The sequence below is a fragment of the Zingiber officinale genome, chromosome 9B (genome assembly GCF_018446385.1).
Source record: "Zingiber officinale cultivar Zhangliang chromosome 9B, Zo_v1.1, whole genome shotgun sequence".
NCBI lineage: Eukaryota > Viridiplantae > Streptophyta > Magnoliopsida > Zingiberales > Zingiberaceae > Zingiber > Zingiber officinale.
Window position 1 is genome coordinate 41,860,660 of NC_056003.1, and position 24,728 is coordinate 41,885,387.

At 41.7% G+C, this 24,728-nt stretch overlaps 1 protein-coding gene across 2 annotated transcripts; it reads left to right on the top strand.

Moving 5' to 3' along the window:
• Positions 1-241: 241 nt before the first annotated feature.
• Positions 242-23,670, top strand: LOC122025031 (uncharacterized protein At5g19025-like). Of its 2 annotated transcripts, none has more exons than XM_042583788.1 (2): positions 242-1,029; positions 23,482-23,670. In XM_042583788.1, the coding sequence occupies exons 1-2, from the start codon at positions 317-319 to the stop codon at positions 23,513-23,515; spliced, it is 747 nt and encodes a 248-aa protein (XP_042439722.1). In that variant the 5' UTR covers positions 242-316; the 3' UTR covers positions 23,516-23,670. The 2 variants fall into 2 exon arrangements, with proteins under 2 accessions (XP_042439722.1, XP_042439723.1); XM_042583789.1 differs by lacking the exon at positions 23,482-23,670 and adding an exon at positions 21,455-22,013.
• Positions 23,671-24,728: the final 1,058 nt, after the last annotated feature.

Sequence of the window (24,728 nt, forward strand, 5' to 3'; positions counted from 1 at the left end):
CGATCAAGATTTCTCTCTGTTATAATAATTTACACAGTCTTTCTATAGTATTTATTTTTATTAATATAATATTTAAGTATAATACTAAGAATAAATAATATTATCATTAAATAATATTATTTAATTACGGGATAGAAAGTATTTATTTTATAAAAAATATTTACGAATAATATTTTTATTAATTATTTTAAATAATATTCATTTATAGCTTTTATCTAATTAATTTAAGAAAAATAAGTGCGAAGAGTTGTATACTTGTGTGCGGCAAGAGAAAAGAAAGAAGAGGGTGGGTCTACGGTCTACCTAAGCGCACGTAATGTTCCTCCGCCCGTTCCCATCCTACTTCCGCCCTGCCGCTCGCCGCCACTCCTCCTCTTCCTCCTCCAAATCGTCGAGGCGCCACTCCTCGGCCTCCCGCGGAGGTGGAAGCGACCACCATCATCTCCTCCCCAGCATCTCCATCTGCGCCACCTGCAAGAACTCCCCCTCCGCCGCCACCCTCGACCTTCTCATCCTCCTCCTCGCCCTCTTCTGCTCCGCCTTCCTCGTCGCCTCCTCCCTCGCCCACGTCTTCCGATCCCTCGCACTCCTCCTCCCCGCCTCCTCTTTCCGCCACGCATCCCACCCCTACCTCGTCACCCTCCTCCTCCTCTTCCTTGCCGCCTCCCTCGCCGTCGCCGTGCTATCCTGCTCCCGACCCTGCTTCTTCCCCTGGTTCCTCCGTCGACGCTGCAGCAGGCCTCGCTGCCGCGGCCTCAAGAAGGCCCTCGAGTTCGATGTCCAGCTGCAGACCGAGGAGTGCATTCGCTCGCCCGACCTTGCGCAAACCGCCGCCTGGAAGGAGATCGACGATCTTCCCTGGAAGGGCGGACAGCAAGGGAACAATCCTGATTACGAATGCCTGCGAGTGGAGCTGAGGAGGATGGCTCCGTCCAATGGCCGTGCCGTGCTGCTCTTCCGCGCACGGTGTGGTTGTCCACTTGCGAAACTCGAGGCCTGGGGACCCAAGCGAAGCCGCCGGAACAAGAAGTGAGCTCCCTTAACTGCTGAAAATTTTCAGATCTAGTTCTTTAAGCCCGTATTTTTTTATACAAAACCAATAAAGCTCACTAATTAAGTAAGAGATTAATTGATTCCCAATGGTACTCGACTGGTGGTTGATATTGAAAAATTGGTGAAATTTGTCTAGCAGGTTTGCATCACCACATGTGCACTAACAATTGCATTATGAGGACTAGGGATTTAAATCAAGGGTTTGTATAAATTAGATGGCCATCTTCTTGCTGATGCTAGCTATTCCAGTCAGTTAAATTAAGTTGATAAGGATTAAACATTCTGGTTTTGGTATCAATCAATGATTTTAGCAAACTGGCCTTGGTCTTTTTCCTGTTATAAATTTTTTAGTGTTTCTACTGGATGTTGGATTATGAACATGACCTAAGTCTAGAAAAGTTATTTCCCTAGGAATAAATAGTGATGTATGCTTTGAGCATTTGACACACATGCTTTTAGCTTTCAGAAGCAGAATTTTAAAACCTGAAAGTATCTTATAAATAAGTGTCATGAATGTGTTTCTTTTCAATTCTAGAATGAATGCAATGTGGATTTCAACTGAGAATGAGATTTTTGTTATGAATAGATGAATTGTCTGAGCTTTTCCTTCCTATGACTACCCTGTCCACTCTAACATTTTGGCATTTATTCTATTTTACTATCTTCTTTCTTTATTATGTTAATTAGTCAATCCCTCTCAAATGTTCCATGTACTGAAATCAGTACATTTAGGTTAGGGGATGATTGCCATCTTTGTCCTTTTATTTTTCGGAAAACAATAAGGTGTATAACAAACACAATTTATCATGATACTGCTCTATTAATATATGAAGTTATGATAGGATATAAACATGCTCAAAGATGACCAATACGTACTATAATTATAAAAGTTTAATCTAATAGAGTGGAAGGCATAAGAGGTAGAGTGAGACCAAAACACATGTCAATGGAATAGAAAGTGGTGTAATTTATTTGAATATTACTTGTAATATGGCTCAATGGAGGATAAGATTCATCTAGCCCATCCAAAATAGTGGGGACAAACAAGACTTGATGATGATGACTTTTGGTTTCTCCAATATGCCTCACCTTCTATGCGATTAGTGTTCTGAAAGTGGTAGCCATTTTAAGGCACCATAGGCTTTTGTTTCCCAGTAATTATCACACCTCAAACATTTATCACAAACTAATGAAATTCTATATAGAACAAGTTCCCAATTTTTTTTTTTAATTTTCTATTAAACTTGTCTAATATGTGTTTGTTGCCAACATCTTTGTTCCCAATCCCAATAATCTTGTCATAACAACCAATGACAATTTATCATTGTGAATACTAGATTGACATTATTACATGTGTATAACCATTTCCTCCGCCCATTTATTTTCATCATCATCAATATATTTAAAGATCAATGAAATTGTGCAAATCATGACAGGCTTTAATTATTTGATTGTTCTTTACTCACACCAATTATATGATCTTTGGATTCTTTTTCTTCTTATAAAATTTGTTTGCACAAAACCACTTTATATGATGCTTGTACTGTCACACGAAATTACATGATCTAGATTTCATATGACACTTCATAAAAATTAGGGTTCTTCATGTACTTTCTCTATATTTCTACCAAAATTCTTTTGAAACATTCGTATTATATTGTAAAATTTCTCTGGTTGTTTGGAGTGGAAGAGGATGCTGGCAAGACACTCATGACTTGATGGATAAACCATGTGATCCAATGTTGCAATGAAATATATATTATATTTAACTACAACACATCTAACCATTTCTTTCTTGGTTCTAAACTTTATCATATCTAAATCATCAATGTGATTGGAAAAATATATACAAGCATAAAAGTTGGCCTATCCAAACTCTTTGGAACTTGTATCATCTGCTTATATCCTGTAGCATGAAGTCAAACAAATGAGTCACAGATGGAATCTTGTTCAATGTAAACATGGACTCTTTGATTGCAATGCTTTGATTTAATTACAATAATAGCAAAATTATGATTTTTAGCATTTGAAGATACGGACTTACTCAAGATTGCTTTCATTATTAAATCAGTTACATTTACTCTCACAATTTTTTTTTTTTTTCAAAATCCTGTTAAGTGATTAATGTAGAGTGTCTAAATTGTATGAAAGCGAAAACATCAAGAGACTTTAAACACCACCTGAAGAACGGTGTTCTAGAATTTTTTTTCTTTTCCATGATCGATCAACCATGTTTAATTCTAGCTCCTGTTTATGTAATGTAACTAGTCTATTCACATGATAGTTATAGGCATGATTTCAAGAGTAAATTCGTATCAATTGGCGTGAAAAAAATAGATTATTCCAGCTGTTGCTCGTGCCAACAGAGTTTTGATGGACCAATCAAGACAAACTTTGTCGTGTTCAGTTGATTCTGTGATCATTGACTCTGGACATTATTGTGTGGTTTTAAGAGAACCAAAATGTGTCCAACCTTTGGATCATGTGCTAGCTATCTACCCCTGCCATCCTAATCCTATAGACCGTCGTCTAGAAGTTGTGGTATTCAACATTATGGAACAAAAGGTGAACCTTTGCCTTGTAATGGCCTTGTGTTCTTTGCAGCCACTGCCACCTCCAGCATCCTAGTTTCATCCTAGACAAGGAGATCCAATGAAGAGCTTGCTTTCATTATGAACTTACTAAAGGTCAAGATCTTTGAGGCGTTGCTAGAGCCTGACTAAACCTTCGTGCTGTTTTACCCCGAGAAGTGCTGACAATGTCAATGCCTTCCTGTACTTGTCAATACCTCTCCTTCCACCTCCTTGCTCCTTGCTCCTTGCTCCTTGCTCCTTGCTCCTTGCTCCTCCACCTCTTTGCCTCTGAAACCTAAAAGTTTGCAACACCTCCACCCTGCCTTGTATGTAACATATGCATCATCATGCCCACCAATGAGGATGCCTTCCTCGTTTTCAATGATCTCAGTTGGATTTCTTCCTTCCAAACTTGTGCAACTTATTCAGATATGACTTCATCTTAGACCTTGTCCACAGTCTGCATCATCTCCTTTCATCAGTGTCATTTGCACTCTTGGCTACATACATCTACAATAGGCCATGCTAGTGTAAGCTCTAAGAGCCAATCAAGAGTTGATTGACTTAGGACATATTGTATTATATTTCATTAATAAAAGACAATAATTATTTTATTTACTTCATATTTGTGTCAGATGAATAAATATAATAATGTCCTAGGTAGTAGGTTCTAGTTTACAACATATCAATTGATTGAATTGATAGTGGAACCTATTTATATATATATAGACACTACTCTTAACTATTCTTAGTCAAGACAAATTAATATATTGAGACTAGTATGTAGGTCAATTGATGACTTAATCTCACAAGTCATGCATATGAAATATCACGTTGACATATAGGTATATTTTAGAGAATATGTACTGAATTGACTCGTTATGAGAATATTTTATAGGTCGTTTTATGAGTGTCATAAACATTCTCATAGTGACTATTGGTATGAGTCCTTACACCTGAAGTCACTATGATTCCCTACATAAGGAGTTGTGTATTTTAGTATCGACAAATGTCACCTGTAACAAGGTGGATATAAAGTCTATCACTGGGTATGCAATAAGTTATGCGGAGGGATGTAGGTGATTTAGATGAGATCTATACCTTCCATAGGACGGAAGTGATATTTTTGGGCCCTTTAATTAAGTAGGATACAAGAATGCATGACCATGCTCAAATTAGTCAATATAAGATATTGAGCTTATTTGATTGAGTGTGCATACTTAGGGATCAAGAAATACAAAGATTGATAAGAGGATGACACAGTCTATGCCTTATTAATCAATCTAGATATCGTGGATAGAAGGACCAAGTCATACAAGATAATAGAAATAGAAAGGTTAGGTCGGATCTCGACATTCTCGTCACTTGGGTAATAATGATGCATTGCTAGATGCCACTCATTGCTTATGTATCTAAAATGATTTTAGATACATTACCAATGTTACGAGAGCCTATTGGGTCATACACAAAGAATATATTAATTTGGAGATGAATTATAGGGTTAAGTCTAATCTGAATTAGATACATTGAGTTAGACTCGAATGAATTCGGATTAGACTTATTGAGTAATGAGTTAGACTCACTGGTTTGTTGGGTTAATGGTTAATACAATATATTAAATCCAACCCATTAAGATTAATGAATATAAATAGAGATTAATACATCATTAATCAAAAGAAAGATTAAGAGACAATTTTTTTTTGGATTCATTGGATGAGTACAAAAATGTTTGTAAAAGTAACATTTAGGCGAAGTAACCTTTTTGGTAAAGTAATATTTTGGTGAAGTTATCCTTTTGGTAAAGTAACCCTTTTGTAAAGTAACCTTATATAGGTTGTTCCTATCCGAAAGGGGAGAAGATGGCAACCTGGGGATGTGGCTTGACGGTTGACGGGGCGAAAACTCCACGTGGTCCTGCAACACAAAGGCGTAAGTGTTGGCCGGGAAGGGGTTCCGTTGGCCCTTCGACGCTCAATTCAGTTCTGATGATACGGGGGAATAGTAAGAATGATGTAGCTAAAGCGTGCAAAATAACGAAGTTGTGCATACCTCTTCCGGTAGACGGGAATCCTCTTTTATAGTGCCACTATAGTGTCTGTGTACGTATCTCAAAGCGTGCACACGTTTTCCTAAACGTTCTCTGAAAAGACAAGTCAAAAAGTGTCATTGACACCTTTCTTTAAGCGAGTATGCATATCTCTGATGCGACAGGTTGAAAGCTTCCAAAGTACGATTTGCCTGCGGAATATGCTCTGTTGTCATGGACACAAACCTCCAAAAGAGTAAAAGGAGATATACGGGTGGGTCCAGCTGTAGGTTGATGTGCGTCTGCTCGGTCGGGACACCTTTGATCGGTCGTGCTGACCAACACAATCTCTCTTCACTTATTTTTTCTATTATTGGAGGGCTGCCTCTCATCCGGACGGACACACCTCTTGCTCGGTAGGGACGGCGGCCGGGGGATGCAATGCCTTTTTGTCTCTTATAACCTTATGTTGTTTGCGTAGCCCGGCTCGTCCGTTCGGGCAAAGCCGCCCGTTCGGCCATGACTAGGCCGCACGACCGACTTTGCTTGATCTATGGACAACATCCCTTTGCTTTCCTTAACTTTGACCTCCATGGCAGCTGGTCTTCCTTGCTTTGACTTATCTTGGGTGGGTCCCTCTTCATCACCGCATCACAAGCCTTCCCCTCTAGTCTAGTCGAGGGATACTGTAAGTCCGACTGACTGGACAATTAGTGTGCTCTGGAACTCTTTCTTCCTGACCGGGTATTCTAGAGTTTTGAGTCACCGCTCGGTTGTAATATTCACTGCTCAAGGGTTTATAGTCGCTGCTCGGCTATGATGTTCCTGCACAAGAGTTTATAGTCGCCACTCGGTGATATCATAGCCAACACTTAGCCTTTTTTTTTTGACTTCCTTCCGATCCCTGCTCTAACCGCTCAACCCACGTAGTACCTTTTAATTGCCATTGACGTCACCATAATTGTTTGAAAGTCGTTCAAATCCTCAGCCATTAATACCAAGCACGCTTGGCCATGCTCTGGAATCATGCTTTCTACTTCCTCATTAATGCCACCTGTAACCGAATGCCACGTGTTGCCCTTGCATGTTGTCGCATGCGTGATGTGATAGACGGTTGTTTGAGTTTGATGTGACGACTATCTTTTCAAATTCAACGGTCATGTTGAAGCTACGTTTTCCAAAGCCCTGGATCGAGCAACCTCGGGCGACTGTCGATAGGGTTTTAAACTCTTAACTTCTTTCTTCACCTCATTGTCTTCCTCATCCTAGTCTTCTTCTTTCCTGCTTCTCAACCTAAGTTCATCGCCGATGCTTTCCTTCTTTAAGCTTCCTCTCTTTTCTCCCTTTCGACATTCAATTTTATTGCAGTCTCTCCTTCTCTACCCCCGACCGTCCATGGGTTATGATACACCTCCACCGAGTCCAAATTCAATGGTGTTGAGGTCGACCAAATGAAACTGACCTATCGTTTCCTTGACGGTTATAAAATTATCATTCCCTCTGCTTATGACCGCCCTCATACACCTCCTGATGGTTTCCTCCCCTTTTTAAAGATAAGTTTTTTTGTCGGCCTTCGCTTTTCCATCCATCCTTTTTTTTTTGAAATTTGCACATATTTTCACATTTCCATGCATCAATTAGTGTCTAATTCCTTCAAACTACTGTATGGGGCTGAATTATTTCGTCTGTACGGGATTCCTCTTGTACCTCGTGTTTTCCACTACTTTTACTGCCCGAAGCTTTCTAAGACGGATACCTCCTCTTCCAAGCCCGAATGGGTGCTGTATATTTTGACAAAATATCCTCCAATAAACATTGGAAAGAGTACTATTTCTATGTCCGTTTACCCGCTCAACCAGCCTTTCCTATCGGCTTACATATCGAACTATCGAAACCTCCCCCGCTCAAGAGGTACTGAAGCACGCCGGCCTACCTCGAAGTAGTCGCAAGTTTGACTGATCAAAAATACCATATACATAGGTTGCTCTTGGAGGGAGTTTTGTATGTGTTCGGGCTAAGCCCTATCCAAACACGACTACCTGTCACTCAAGGTATGTCCTTTTTTTTCCCGTTATCTTTGAATCTAACTGATTTATCTTTCTCTTTTGCATATTGAATCATGAACCGCGTGTTGTTGAGCGGCAAGTGTAGGCTCTCTGATGCAGACATCAACGCTAAGGGAATGGTCGAGTTGGAAAGCCGCTGTCTGTTGCCGGTCGAGCACTTTGACAAGCCGACCGACGAGGTAGGGGGAAGCCGGGTGGCGGGTAGCGATGCAGCAGTGACTACTGGTGAATTGCCTCCTGAGCGCCCCTCTATGGCGCCAATCGATGTTCCATCTGAATCGGCCACGTCGGGCGAGCCGTTGATCCAACGCCGTAAGCGACATCGTGCAGAATCATCCCCTCGTTCGGCAACCTCGGCTTGCAGGCTCGGGCTCCAGGAACGACTTCCCGACCTCCATTCAAGCGGGGGGAGTCCTCCACTTCTACGATTGCTGAGAGGGAGGCTGTCCTGCCGACTCCCCCTTCCTCCGACCGAACACCCTCGTTGTCTGTGTTGCCGATCGAGACAACACTCGCATCGTCGATCGCTTATCTTCCCTCTCCTCCGGTCAACGCTGAGGCCTCCCTTTCCATCATTCTCTCTTCCTCGATGTCCAAATCCAAGGGACCGATCACCTTAGAGCCTTCTGATCCGAGCGGCCGTAGGCATGTCAAGGTAATCCTTCACTTGTCGATCGACTGACGCCTTTTAAATGACGCCGAATTGCGCTCCCCGTGCATCAAATTGCAATACAAGGTCATCTAGCGCAGGTCTGGGCGAATGCTAGGACCCGCGAGGCGTCCGTTAGTGTTAGGGTCGATTTGTAGCTAGAGGAAGGGGGAGGGGTGAATAGCTCGTCGCGCTTCGTTGGCTTGCTCCGTTGTTTTTGATATGCAGTGGAAAGACTCGAAACAAGACTCACAACGCTACCACTAGGATTTACTTGGTATCTACCTCAATAAGAGGTGACTAATCTAAGGATCCACACACGACACACTCATCCACTATGAAAACACTCCTTTACGATAACTACTGAAGGCGGAAAAGCCCTATACAAACTCTTAATACAAGAAGAAAGAAGAGAGAAGCAAATAGAAGTAAAATCTTACAAGATTTACAACATGAAATCGAAACCCTAGCTTCTTCTCCTTGTGGAATGCCTCTTAATCTTAGAAGTGCAGCAACACTTTACTCCAAGAAGCTTCAAGAATTGGCGGAGAATTGTAGAGAAGCTTGTGTAAAGATCAGGAAGAAGCTCGTGAAGAACTGCCGAAGAGATCGCTAGCTAACGGCTTTAATCCTGCACAACAGTTACAGCCTAATCGATCGACCAATCGATTGGGGAGGCTTGAATCGATCAGTTGATCGATTCAGAATGTCTTTGTGCTCGTTGGAAGCTGCCTGAATCGATCGACCGATCGATTCAGGTTTTCTCGCGATCGCGCGAGAAAACCAACTGCCAATCGATCGGCCGATCGATTGACAGTGCCGATCGATCGGCTGATCGATTGGGCAACTCTATGTGCTCGCGACACTGCTCCCAATCGATTGAGTTGCTGCTTGTCGTAGCACTCTCCTAATCCATCGGCTGATCAATTGAGCTTGGGTCAATCGATTAGTCGATCGATTGCCCCATCCTTGACCTGCCTAAACTCAAGTCCAAGGTTCCCAAACCCAACATCCGGTCAACCGTGACCTGTTGGGACTCCTTCTGCCTAGCATTTGGTCAACCTTGACCTGCTGGGGCTTCTTCACTAAGTGTCTGGTCAATCGTTTGATCCACTTGGACTTTTCTCCTTGTTCTGAGTGTCCGGTCAACCTTGATCCACTTGGACTTACCATCTCGTGTCAAGTGTCTAGTCCTCCGTGACCCACTTAGACTTCCACCAGATGTCCGGTCACCCTTGACCCATCTAGATTTCCTCATGCCAAGTATCCGGCCAATCCTTTGACCTACTTGGGCTTCTCAACACCGGGTGTCCGATCAACCTTGACCCATCTAGATCTCTACTTGTCTGGCTTCACTCACCAGGTCTTTCCATCTGCCTAGCTTCACTCACCAGGACTTTTTATCTGCCTGGTTTCACTCACCAGGACTTTTTATCTACCTGGTTTCACTCACCAAGATTTTCATCTAGCTTCACTCACTAGGGTTTTCACCTGGCTTCACTCATCAGGATTTTTCCAACTGCTTAGCTTCACTCACTATGTCTTTCACCTGCCTAACTTCACTCATTAAGTCTTTCACCTGGCTTCACTCACCAAGATTTTCCAACTGCCTAGCTTCATTCACTAGGACTTTCACCTGGCTTCACTCACCAAGATTTTCCCTTGCCTAACCTCCAGTTAGGATTTTCCCAGTCAAGTATTCGGTCAACCTTGATTTACTTGACTCTTCTTTACATCAAATTGGTCATCCCTTGACTAGAGGGGAATTGTATCAACAATCTCCCCAATCTGACGATCTTCATGTATTGTCAAACATCGAAACCCAAATATCAAGCCTTAAGCTTGAACCAACTCAAGCTTAGTCAATATGGTCAACTTGACAGTTAGGACCCACGAGGTGGCCATCTCGTCTGGGGAGCTTGCGGATGGTTTCACCCAAAAATCAACTGGGGTAATTTTAGCGAAGTCTTTTCTTTACTTTTCTTGATCGGCACTGACAAACTTTATTCGGTTTGCAGTTTTGGGTGGAGAGTCTGGCTATGTGCTAGCAGCTGACCTTCCTCGAACTCGAGAACTAGCGGCTTAGAGTGCCGACCGGGTGATGTGAGATTAAAGCGACTGTCATTTGCTCACATTAAATTAACAATTTATGCTCAACCGAATCCCTTAACCTACACTAAGATAGTATAGTAGAGGATCGGATCGTTCCTCACGTGGAACTAATGGCAGGACGTTTGTTTTAAGACAAGATCGAATCAGGGGGTTTATTATGTTTTGAGGTTTCTAAACCTAATGCAATAAAGGAAATCCTAACTTACCAACAAAGATGAACCCATAGCGCAGTGCCACTCTACACTATAGATAACACCATAAACAAGGATAACAAACATGAATGAAAATAAACAACAATCTTATCTAACTATCAACGTTGAACCTACACTGCATTGTCACTATATGACATAAGCATCAACATTAATAGGCATGATAAACGAACATGAATGGAATTGCAAGATGTATAACTAAACAACTGTAATGAAAATAAACAATTATGAAAAACAATTAACAAAATCTAACTATGCATTAATGAAATTAACAAAATAACAATCAAACAAGAATAAGAACTTAACTACAAAATCAAACATGAACAACAAATAAAATCTACTTAACCAATCCAATTCTCCACAATCAACCACGAGAAGTGATCTGTCTGTCACTAATAGATCCACCAAGGAAGAAGACCGTTGTCATTCGCAAATCCTCTGAATACGGTGGATAGCTGACATTACTCGTCGAAGATGCAAGCATCGATGATGGAAGCATGATATCCCTATTAGGAACACCTCTAAAAGGGAATCCGCTGGGTCGGAAATATAGTCTGGTGACACTGGAGGAACGCCTTCGTTGATCACTAATGCGAAGAAGATTCATTGGATCGGAGGAATGCTTCCGATTAGTGGCGGAAAAAGAGCTGCTGGTAATTAGAATTGCTGCCTTCTTCACTGTGCCCAACAAGGAAGCTTGGAGCTCTGGAATGCCAAGAACTGAAACCCCGCTGCAGGTGTAGGAAGATGAAATGGTGTCGGAGAATAATTGAATCTTGCCCCGTCGGAATGTCACTGCCATCTTCTTCGTGTTCAGCAGGGAACCCGACTGGTATATGAGGGGAATGAAGAACCACGTCGGAGGACCGCCCCTGGCACTGCCCTAGGGTCGTCGTTGCTGTAAATCCGTCGGAATGTCGCTGCCGTCTTCTTTGTCTTCAATCGGGAGAAATCGAAAGGGGGCATCGGGCCTGTGGAGAAGAAATCGTGAACAGGAAATGAGCCCTAGCCGAATTGGAATACTGTTCCTCATCATGAATAAAAGGAAATGAAGAGTTTTCCTCCTTTGATCTAAGCCGTCCATTTTGGTGATGAAGATGGATGAAGATCTGGCCATTTGATCTCGTCGATGAAGAGATGAGTGGTCCGGATTAAGTTGCCTTCTTGCTTGGATCCAATGGTTCATATCATTTTAGATCTGGATCAAGGGTAGAATGCTTAAATTTGAATGAAAGAATAAGATCTCTCTAGATCTAGATCAATGGTTCGCATTGATTCTACTTGATCTCCCCCATTTGACATCTAAATCAAGCCAAATTCGATCCGATCCGATCATAATTCACGGCTCTTTGAATTTCCTACAAAACCACATAAAAATATGAGATTAAATTCCACAATTTATAGAAAATTTACAATTAAGTCCAAAATAAGTTCCTACTCACAACACAGTATAAACACCAAATTAAACATGCGAGAAGGTAAAAATGCTAAATCTAAGAGCAAAAATAACAAATAAAAATGCTAGTTATCATCGGGCAGCCGGAGACCTTTCGGGCTCAAGTCGAGCAGTTGACCGCAGAGCTAACCCAGCTAAAAAAAGACTTAGACATGAGCTCTGTGCAACTTCTGGGGTCCAAGCGGGCGCCGTGGAGAAGAACAAGAATCATGATCAGACCCTCAGCTTGACCGGTTGACCAAGCAGGCTCACCACTTCGAGTCCAAGATAAATTCTGCCAATGCCAGGAAACTCCAAGCCATCGAAGATCTAGAGGCCAAGAACAAAGAGGCTTAGGTTTTGGCAAAGAAACTCGAAGAGGCAGAAGCATCACTAGCGGCCGAGCAGGTTAGTCGAACGATGGAGCAGGCAATGAGTGAGCTCCAGCTCAGGGAGCATAAACAAACAATAGACAAGCAAGCTGGCGAGCTGGCTGCGTTGAAGGTTGAGTTGGAGGTGTCAAAAGCTGCATTTGACAAGTTCAAGGGGGAGGAACCCGATCAATAGGAAGGGTGAAGTACCTTCGCTCCCCTGAATTCAACGAAATATTCACGGACCGGACTCTCCGCCTTTTTAACTACGGTATCGATGGGACCCTTCAACAATTAAAGGACGATCGCTACCTCTCTCCTGATCTATCGAGCAAAATTATAAAAAGGGAGAAGATCTCATATTCGCTCACCGACAATGTGCTCAACTACCTCACTTAGTTTCTTTTATAAGTTTATCAGCATTTTTTTGTACTCGCCAAGTGCACTTTGTAAAAAACTTTCTAAGTATGAATCCAGGCACTCTCGTTCGACACTTTTAAGTTCGTTGTTATGGAGCATTGTGATCCCTTAATTTATCCTTAGCGTAGTATACTTGGTTTTTTATATTTGTCCGTGTAGTATGCCAAACGAAATTGCAGCTTGGCCGAGCAGCTCGTGCCCCTTGAGCACTTAGTGGGAATGCCTAGCTCGTTTATATCAAAGCCGATCGGCGAGTGGGTCTTTGACACTTAGGCACGAGGGCCTCGCTCACTTATAACACGATCGAGCGACACGTGAGTCTTTGACATTTTAGTGCGAGGGCTTCACTCGCTTATAACATGGCCAAATAACACGTGAATGTTTGACATTTTAGCGCGTGGGCTTCGCTCGCTTATAACACGCCGAACGACACGTGAGTCTTTGACACTTTTAGCGCGAGGGCTTTACTCGCTTATAACATGACCGAACAGCACGTGAGTCTTTGACACTTTTAGTATGAGGACTTTGCTTGCTTATAACACAACCGAACGACACATGAGTCTTTGACACTTTAGCATGAGGACTTTGCTTGCTAATAACACGACCGAATGATACGTGAGTCTTTGACACTTTAGCGCAAGAGCTTTGCTCGCTAATAACACGACCGAACGGTTCGTCAGTCTTTGACACTTTTAGCGCGAGGGTTTTGCTCTCTTATAACACGGCCAAACGGCACGTGAGTCTTTGACATTTTTAGTGCGAGGGCTTTACTCGCTTATAACACGGTCGAACGACTCGTGAGTTTTTGACACTTTGGCAGGGGGTTTTGCTCACTTATAACATTGCCGAACGGTTCATGAGTCTGGGACACTTAGCGAATTTTCGTTTAAACTTTCTTGCATTCATAGAACAAATGTTTTTACAGTTTACAGGAATTCAATCTCAAACTTACTACTTGGCTCGGTAGGGCTGTAGATAATTTGCACTCCAAGACCGTTCCAGGTTCCTTTTGTTTTCATCTTGTAGATAATAGGATCCCGAATTGAGCTTTTGGATTACTTTTTAAGGTCCTCCTTACGGGGCCTTCAGCTTGGTGACGTCGCTGACCGGCTTGACTCTTTTCCAGACCAAGTCGTCGACCTGGAAGGATCCGGTAATCACCCTCCTATTGTAGTTTTGCTTTATTCTCTGCTGGTATTTCATCAGCCGCAGGGTTGCTTTGTCCCTGATTTCCTCTATTAAGTGTAACTCCATGGGACACGGTTCGGGGTTCTCCTCGTCATAAAGCTGCATCCGATCGGACTCAATTCCTATCTCGACCGACACTACCGCCTCTCCTCCATATACTAAGTGGAATGAGGTTATGCCGGTAGCTTTCCTGGGCGTGGTGCGGTAGGCCCACAACACCCCCAACAGTTCATCTACCTAGCTTCCCCCAACATGGTCGAGCTGAGTCCGGAGCCCTTTGAGGATTTCTCTGTTGGTAACTTCCGTTTGACCATTACTTTAGGGGTAAACTACTGACGTGAAGACTTGCGTAATACCATAACCTGCATACCACTCTCTGAGCTTCCGCCCTTGAAATTACCTTTCATTTTCGGAGATAAGTTTGTGAGGGGCGCCGAACTGACATATAATTTTCTGCCACAAGAACTTGATAATCATATGTTTGGTTATCTTGGCGAGCGACTTGACCAACACCCATTTGGAGTAGTCCACAGTCACAAGAAGTTTCCTCTGCCCGGTTGCCAATGAGAAGGGTCCCATAATTAGGGGTGGGCATAATTCGGTTCAAACCGGAAAAACCGACCGAACCGAAAAATTTCGGTTTTTTTTGTTCGGTTTTTTCGGTGTTTCGGCCGGTTTCGGTTTAAGTTTTTTAAAATTCGATTATTCGGTTCGGTTTCCGGTTTTGACTCCCAAAAAATCGAAAAAACCGAACCGGCCGTATTATACTTAAAACATTAGTTTTATAGATATTTGATCATACAAGTGGATTAATTTCTAATTATTTATAATATAATAGCATAATCAAATTATATATCTATATTTACTTATTGTTACCGAATAACAAAATTTTAATATTATTTTAAATTCATAATTATTTTAATAAATTGATACTTTTTCTGTCTCTAAACTAATATTTGTAGTAGCACAAAATCAATTTAATTCATTGTATAAACCGTATATAACCGACCGTATAAACCGGACCGTATTACATAAAAACCGAACCGAACCGTAATAAAATGGTTTGGTTTTGGATCAAAAATCTTTAAAACCGAAACCGAAAAAATAAAACCGTAGTAGAGTAAAACCGGACCAAACCGGCCGATGCCCACCCCTACCCATAATGTCCATACCTCACTAGTCGAACGGGCAAGAAACAATAGATGCCTTCAATTCTTCTGTATGTCTGTGCGGTATGTTCAGGTTGCTACCGTTCGAGTGACATTGACTTGCAGAGTAGGCCAGAAATAACCCGCCAACAAGATTTTTCTTGCCAATGAACGACCAACCACTTGGATGACTGCCACAAGAGTTTTGGTGAACTTCTTGCAGGATGTATTGAATGCCCTATGCTCCGATGCACTGCAGCAGGGTCTTGAGAAAGACCTTTTATGTAAATGGTCTCCAACTAACGTAAATCGTCTGACTCTTTTTTTTATTAACCGAGCTTACTCTTTATCAGCCGGTACGTTGCCTGATCGGAGAAACTCAATCAAAGGAGTTCGCCAATCGCTTGAAGTTTCCCTTTAGTTAGCCTCTTAATGTGAGCTACCAAAATTATCTACTCGATAGGTTTATAAAGAACTTGCTAATTTAGCCAGTTCGTATGCATATTGATTCTCCGCTCAGGGAATTTTCTGGATAATCACTTCTTGAAATCCATCCTTTAATTTTTCGATCGCCTCAACATATAGCCTTAGTTTGGCATTGTTTATCTTAAAAGTTCTTGACAGTTGCTGTGCTGCCAGTTGAGAGTCCGAGTGGATAAGGACTCGGGTGGCTCCCACATGTCTCGCTGCTTGCAGACCGGCGATTAGTGCCTCATACTCCGCCTCGTTGTTTGTAGCTCAGTAGTCTAGCCGAACGGACAGCTGCATTCTGTCTTCGCATGGGGATATTAAAAGTATCTCCACTCCGCTACCTTGTTGGGTAGATAACCCGTCCACGTATATCCTCTAAGTTGCCTCCGGATCGGCGTTTTGTACCGCAATCACAAAATTGGCTAAGGCTTGCGCCTTGATCGCTGATTTGGGTTGGTACTCACTCAACTCCGTGGTCTACTTGATTAGCTGACTGGATGCTTCGGGGTTGAGAACTCTTCCTAGAGTGCTGTTAGTTAACACAATTATTGGATGCGATAAAAAGTATGGGCGTAATCTTCAAACGGTGAGGACCAACCTGTATGCCAACTTCTTGAGACAGGTGTAGAGGCATCCAACATCTTTTAATATGTGGCTCAAAAAGTACATCGATTGTTGTTCAACGCTGTTCTGTCGAACCAATGCTGAGCCGACCGCCCGCTCTGTGGACGTACATCTCGCCAGCGATGAGCTTTGCCAATACGAGTAAAGAAGTTAAATAACTTTTGAGCTCTTCCAGTGCCTTGTTGCACTCGGTGTCCCATTGAAACTTCGTAGCTCGACGTAAAACCTTGAAGAAGGGGTGGCTCTGATCGGACGACTTAGATATAGACCTTGACAAGGCGGTAATCCTTCCGTCAGCTGCTGAGCTTCCTTCAGGTTGCGTGTAGGGGACATGTCTTGGAGCGCCTTCACTTTGCTTGGATTTACTTTGATCCCCCGCTCAGTGACAATGTAATCGAGGAAGTGTCCACTTTTTCCCCGAACAAACACTTGCTCGGGTTGAGCTTGACTCTGTAACTTCCTTAGCGTTCGGTAGGTCTCATCTATGTCTGCACAAAGGTCAACAACTTGGAGGGATTTTATCAAAATATCATCTATGTATATCTTCTGCTACAATCTGGCGGCAGAACACTTTGTTCATCAACCTCTGATATGTGGCTCCAACGTTCTTCAGTCTAAACGACATGACATTGTAACAGAAGGTCCGTCCGCCGTGATAAAGATGACCTTCTCTTGTTCCTCCTTGGCGAGCGAGACCTGGTGGTAGCCTTGGTATACATCTTACATGCAAATCAGCTCATAGTCGGCCATGGAATCCACTATTTAATCGATACGCGGCAGCGAGTAGTAGTCCTTCGGGCAAGCCTTGTTTAGATCGCGGAAGTCGGTGCAACCCACCATTTGTTACCTGACTTGGAGACTAACACAACATTGGTGAGCTAGTTCGGGAACTGAACTCTGACTTCAAGTAACTTATCTACCTCCGCTTGGATAATCTGATTCTGCTCTGCACTGAAGTTTTTTTTTTTACTTCACCGGCCTTGCGTTCGGTCGGATGTGTAACTCATGCTGTGCTACGCTCGACGAGATTCCTGGGAGCTCGTGAGTCGCCCATGCAAACACATTGTGGTTTTGCCTCAAGCAGGCAACCAGCTCCGCCTTCTTTTCTGCACTCAGGTTGATTGCGATGAAAGTCGTGGCTTCCGACCGGTTGGGATGCACTTGGACTTCTTCTTTCTTGTCATAAACCAGCACAGGAGGCTCTTCCAAAATTGCATTTAGCTCTAGCTGTTGAGCTTTCCACGCGACCCGTGGCTCAATTTTGACCATTTCGACATAACATCACCGAGCTGCTAGCTGGTCGCCCTTAACTTTGTTGACCAAGCTATCCACGGGAAACTTGATATTCTGGTAGAACGTTGACACGACCGCTCGGAACTCGTTCAACGCCGGTTGGACTAGTATGGCATAGTAGGCGGATGGGGCGTCCACCATAATGAAGTTAGTTGTCCTTGTTTGTCGGAGCGGCTCCTCCCAGAGAGAGATGGCCAGTCAAGCTTGGCCAATCGGTAACATTTCATTGTTCGTGAACCCGTATAAGGGCGTTGTCATGGGCTGGAGCTCATTCTGCTCGATCTGAAGCTGCTTGAATACTTTCATAATTTGTTGTTCACCGAACTTCCTGTATCCACGAAAGTACGCTGAATATTATAATTAGCAATTGTTGCCTTGATGATCACGGCATCATCATGAGGGACCTCACTACCTCTAAGTCTTGAGGGCCAAAATTGATCTCCGACCCCTCTGTTTTCTTCTTGCTGCACCCTACCGTATGACTTCCGAGCCCTGTTGGAATCACCATCAGTTGGGCCTTCCGCGATTATACCGATGTCATCCCGACCGGTGTTGCTTCGGTTCTCTTCTTCTTGGGCTGACGGGTGTGACTGCTTTGCAGATGCCCATGTGTGCCTTTCATACTCTCTTCGTGGGGCCTGTTGTCGGTATTGCTTAGCTCCTGGCCTATCTTCCTCATGCTGTCCCCCTGATCGACTATGATAGCGGCGATCAGGCGTCGGGGATCGACGACAAAATTTTACAGGTGTCGGTCGGCGTGACTTCGGTTTGAGTTGATAGTAGTCTTTGGTGTTGTGTTGGTGACCGATTATAGGAACAAAAGAGCGGTATCCACGGTCTGGGCTCATCAAACTTCGTCCGCTCGGCCTCTACATGCTGTCGAACCGCATGGGTTCGGGACTCTTGGTGTTGTGGCGCGGCTCCCGCTCGGGGCCCTTTCGGTGGTTGGTGTGTATAGGCTGTGCGGCGCTTCGGAGTAACAGTCGACTCGGGGATCACCTCCTTCCGAGCCACCTGGGCCTTCTCTACGTTGATGTATTCTATGGCCCGCCCGAGCAGATGATCGAAATCTCTTGGGGGCTTCTGGACAGGTGAGAAAAAAAAACTCACCGTCTACAAGTCCTTGGGAGAGAATTCACTAAGATTTCCGTAGTGACTGATGGGATTTCCATTGCCACTTGATTAATTTTTTTTAATATAGGCCCGCACTACTTCCTTAGGCCCTTGTTTAACCGTGAACAGGTTGACATTTGTCGTTTGATAGCGGCGACTACTTGTAAAGTGCTGGAGGAACGTCGTTCGGAAATCTATTCGATCGACAGCTGCCTGAACCACTTCTGCGCTGATTCAGAGAGTGTGGTGAGGAATACTCGACATTTGACTCTATCGGTAAATTGGTGGAGTATGACCATATTGTCGAATTTGATCAGGTGATCCTTTGAGTCGGTTGCTCCTGTGTATTCTCTGATCGTCAATGGCCTATAGTGTCGTGGCAGTTGGTCATCCAAGATCTCTTGGGAGAACTGCCTATTTATCTACTCGGGAGAGTCATCGAGCCGAGGTGCTTTTCCTTTCCGCCTGTCCTGGATAGGCACGTCCTCTAAAGAGGAACTTTGTAGTTTTTTTCGCTCGGCCTACTCTTCTGACGGTGTGCGGAATAATGCACGGTGGTAGGGGATTGGTGTGTTCGACGTTTCTTTGAAGGCGCCGGTCGACTTGTTGTTTGGCTTGCAAACGGCGGGGTTTTCCTCTAGGTCTCTTGGATCAACTTGCTGACCCGTCATTGAAACTGCAGGGTTGTTTGCTTGGTAATTAGTTGATGTCTACTGTTACTCCTTCATCTTTGCCCCCCGCGCTTGTATCAGCATCTCCAGATCTTCGTTAACAATAGTGAGTCGTCCGACGTCTTTCATCTTTTCATTTCAGATGCAGGTGAACTTTCCACAGATGATACCAATTATGTTAATGTCCGAAAGTGGAGAAGATGACAAGCTGGGGATGTGGCTCGACGGTTGACAGGGTGAAGACTCCACGTGGTCCTGCAACACAAAAGCGTAGTGTCTGGCCGGTAACGGATTCCCGCCGTAGGCTCTCCAACGCTCAAGTCAGTTTTTGGTGATGTGGGGGAATAGTAAGAATGTTGTAGCTAAAGCGTGCGAAATAACGAAGTTGCGCATACCTCTTCCTGTAGATGAGAATCCCTTTTTATAGTGTCACTGTAGTGTTTGTACACGCATCTTAAAGCGTGCATACGTTTTTCCAAACGTCCTCTAAAAAGACAAGTCAAAAAATGTCCCTAACATCTTTCCTTAAGTGAGCATGCATATCTTTGATGTGACAGGCTGGAAGTTTTCAAAGTACGATTTGCTTGTGGAACATGCTCCGTGGCACAAACCTCCATAAGAGTACGAGGAGATACACGGATGGGTCCCACTATTGGCCGATTGGCGTCCACTCGGTCAGGACACCTCCGCTCGGTCATGCTGACCAACACAATCTCCCTTCACTTATCTTTTCCATTATCGGAGGGCTGCCTCTTGTTCGGACGAACACGCCTCTCGCTCGGTAGGGACGGCGGTCGGGGGATGCATTGCCTGTTTGTCTCTTATAACCTTATGCTGTTCACTTAGTCCGGCTTGTCCGTTCGGGCAAAGCCGCTCGTCTGGCCACGACTAGGTTGAACGGCTGACTTTGCCTTTCCCTTCCTTGATTTTGACCTCTACGTCAGTCGGTCTTCCTTGCTTTGACCTATCTTGGGTGGGACCCTTCTTCATCACCGCATCATAGGTGAAGTAACCTTTTGAGTGATGATCATCCATTTAGTTTTTTACTTTTTCCTCCTCTTCTCTTGGCCAAAGAAACAACCATGGGTTGTCGCTAGCATGACGAAGGTTGTTCTTCTCCGAATCTGAGTTCGTACGATGAATGGGGAAACGTGTTCATGTAGATACCGTAGAGGCACGGACGTTCTGATTGTGCTGAGATCTATTGAGGACAAAGTTGTTGTTAGGAGTTCGTGTTTACACAACAAAGGTAACTATTCTATCTTGATAGAGTAGAAAAAAAACATGTATGTATATTGTATTCAAATGGATCTCTGTTTTTTCATTACGTATTTGCTTGTTTTTTGCAATCAGATCCCTACATGCCATGGCCTTTGGCAGACGTGTTAATTGCCCTCAACTAGGTGGGTGCAAATCCCAGATTGGATAATAGATTTAGTGAGACTAAATCAGAAAAAAAAAAACTTCAGCAGTAAATGAAAGAAATAAAGGGTGGTGATTTTAACAAGTGGCAAATTAGAAAATAAAAAAACAGTGAATAGTAGAACATGGAAAATAAGGAAACGTCCAACAAAAAAGAATTTTAAAAAAGAAAAGGAGACAAATATTAAATTTTCTGAAAAAAGTGGATTAGTTTAAAATAGAGGGTAAAGATTTGCAAATTTGAAATCACTTTTTGAAGCAGCACCTCATCATCTTCTCCTGTCTATCTCATATTGAAGTATCATCAAGGCAAGTCGATAATTTTTGAAGTACTTTTCTCTCTCTTTAGTTTTCAAAGTATCTTCCTCTTTTGCCTCAAGCGACGCTGTTGATAATTTCTGGAACAAGGCTCCTGATAAGATTTATTGTCCTCAAATGGTTGCATGTTTTAGTCTTCGTCAAGTTCAGTATTGATGTCGTTAATTTTGATAAGACTCCAATATGGATGTAGATGATACTAGCTGTTGATTTGTTAAAACACTTCCATGACTAATTGTTTTTCCCAAAATTTTAAGCAATATGCTTATGGTGTAACTCATGCAATGGACAGGATTAGAGAGAAAGGAATGCTGCAGCTCTAGTGGAGCTCCTATGCATTTTAAAACTTTGAACTTTATTTAGACGAAGCTAAGATTCATTCAGCTTATCAGAATGTTCTCTTCTATAAAAATCCAGCAAACTCTGCTTATAGAAAATATTAATTAATTTGATGCCTTGTAATTTTCTCCAAAAATGTGGAATCACCACATCAGCGGCCCCCCTAGAGCCGGTCCCACGGATATGGAGAGAGAGGTAAATACAGGTACATAGTTGAAAGTGTAATGACAAAGTGTAATGACAAAGACGTTACCTTGTAATTTTCTCTTATATGTCTTGTGGAGAGAAAAGATTTGAAATTATTATTTGTTGGTCATTCATTTAAAGACTTTTGACTAAAAGTCCGTTGTTTGTGGTTCTGTAGCAAGTAAACTAATAAAATATGTTTTATATTACTTTTATATATGAATCTAGTATGCGTCCAACTCATACTCACCAATAATAATATTTATTATTATTTTTGTTTATGAGTTATATGGACGCATACTCACCAATAATAATATTTATTATTATTTTTGTTTATGAGTTATATACTTCTACTTTTTCCAGATAATAGGTGATCGTTCCAAAAATCCTTATGAGGATCCTTATATTAATATTACTAAAATGCTAAATTGTTTTTTTGTCTGTTGCAGTGTCTTCTGTTTGTACCCTAGTTGGATTTTGTTTAGGAGAACACAATGCATTCATATATAAACAAGGTCTTCCATGGTTAAATGCAAATTTAAATGCTTCTGTTCTCCCAATGGTTTAAGGATGTCATGGAAACTCTTATTGTAGATCCACTTCCATTTTTTGGGCTTTTGATGCATAACTGGATGTTAAACTTAGGAAAGTGAACATGGAGATTTAAGTAATATTAAATATTTTGAAACGTGAAGATCAAAGGATTCTTGTTGATAATAAAGTAAATTAATAATATTTAGGAACAGTTTTTTTTTTTTTTTGCAATTATTTGATGAGCACTTTCCTGAAAATTATTGTTTAGAAACTACAAGGTACTATAAATTTAGGAATTATTGATTTTTATAACATTTAATCAAACGGGGTTAACTTGAAACAAAGGTTGGTGAAAAATGTGGATCACATAGATATTACTATTGAAGTTTGGAAGAGTCTATTAGACCAAGATCCGTCATTCAACCTTTATGGATTTTTTACTGATCAATAGGTAGAGAACTTGTAAAATGGAGGTGAGTTTTTGAAATCTTGTGATATCCATAGATTTCTTTCATGATAAAAGGAAAATTGTATTGCTATAATATAATAATTAGGGCATACTTTATGGACTTAAGAGTGTGGAAAAGTAAAACAAATAACACCTACAAAAAATAATGTTATTGGGAAGCATTTAGATGCAGTTCTAATAGATCATAAAATGAGAGAGGCATTTAAGTTAAAAGATGATAATAAATATGTTTTATAACAATCAACGAATTCTATAATTATTAGTTAGACAAGTCGAATGAATTATAGTTGAAAGTTTGAGAGGCAAAGTGCTCAATAAATCTCTTACCAAAGTAATTTAAAACTGATTCAACTTATCTCAATATTACTTGTATGTCTTTTTACATAGAGTTAACGACCCTAAATAGTTCGGACTCATGGTTTGCTCGTCGTAACTTTCTCACTTTTTAATTTTTCATTTTAATTTTTTTCATTAGTGAACTTCAGTTGATCCTCTAAGTAGTAAAAGCAAGTAAATAAAGCTCTCCATCATCTAGCAGTTGATTTTTTAATTAAATGCTACAACTCTCTTCTTCATGATCGATATTTCATTGCCAGGTCCATGACTTTTTCATTCTAGAACTTGTATCTTCAACAAACTTTGCTGTTGAATATTGTCAGCAGCACACTAATAATTGCAACATGTCCAACATTGCCTTTAAATGAATTTTGCCTCCTGTCTCCCTCTCTTTTTTTTTTTCCCCAACGAGAAGATTGCATTCTGTTGATGAACTAACATTGTTGTTTTTGCAGAGGCTTAGCAAATACCGCCGGTGGGGGAGGATAATAGAGGCAGGTTCATGGTCCCTTGGCCAGACTACAACAGAATGTTATGTTTCACATATTGATAGGACTTGTTGCACAATAAAAACATTTGCTCTTGTTTTCCCATTCAATATTCTGTAAACTTCGCTGATATAATGGTTTAACGGAATTAATCAAGTCTGTTTTTGCCAGAGAAAAATTGACCTTTGTCGTCGAAATTTCTCTGTTTTAGACAAATGTACAATGAAAAAAATGGTTATGTATCGAAAAGGATATGTCCGCCCTGTCATGCCACCTCTTCCAGTTGGTTGGTGACGCCATCATCGGCCGGATCAATACCCACGTGGTCAAGTCCCACGAGTGAACGGTCAGGATCTTCCTTCTGCCCGTTGCAGGTGTTCTCTGGGAAACCCATTTTTCAGTTTTTGTTGGCTTTTTTATTTTGCCAGGAGTTGAGGGTGGAGAGGAAGGCTGGAGCGCGGGTACTGACGGAGGAGAGGGAGGTGGGGGAGAAGAGGCAGAAGCGGGAGGAGATAAAAACGGTGAACCAGGTTTATGACGTCGATGAAGACGAAGTGGAGGAGGACGAGGTCTGGATGACATCGTCAGTGATGACAAAGAGGGTGAAGCAAGATTGGGTAAGGACATCTCCAATAGTTAGAATTCTAAATGATTTTTTTTTTTCAAGATCTCAATGCCACAACAACAATATGAAAACTCATTGAAATATCTTCAATAGTTAAAGTTCTAAATGTGTTTTCTTATGATCCATGTTATAGCATGAATTGCATGACTTCATGTATATTGTATCAAATTTGACACAAAAAAATAGGTTTGTGTTTTCACTACTGTTCTTAAACTACAAACCTCAAACCTCACCTCTATAATGGTTCAAGACTTTTTATTTAACTTTTTTGATTTTATAAACCTCTCATAAATCTTGCATTGGAGATGTCCTAAGGCATTGGCCACTAACCGTCTATCTTTATATGAGTTTGGATAATAATATTTAAAATTATGATTTAAATAAATTTTAATCCAGATTTATTTTCAGTAATTTTAATTTTTTACTAATCAAATTAGATTTGGTTATTAATTTTTAATTTTTTTGATTTCATTAATCTTTTATAAATTAAAGTTAAATTTGGTACTTTTAATTTTTTACTCATTAAATTAAGATTTTATTAATAATTTAATTTTTTTATTTTAAGTTAAATTCGGTTGTTAATTTATTT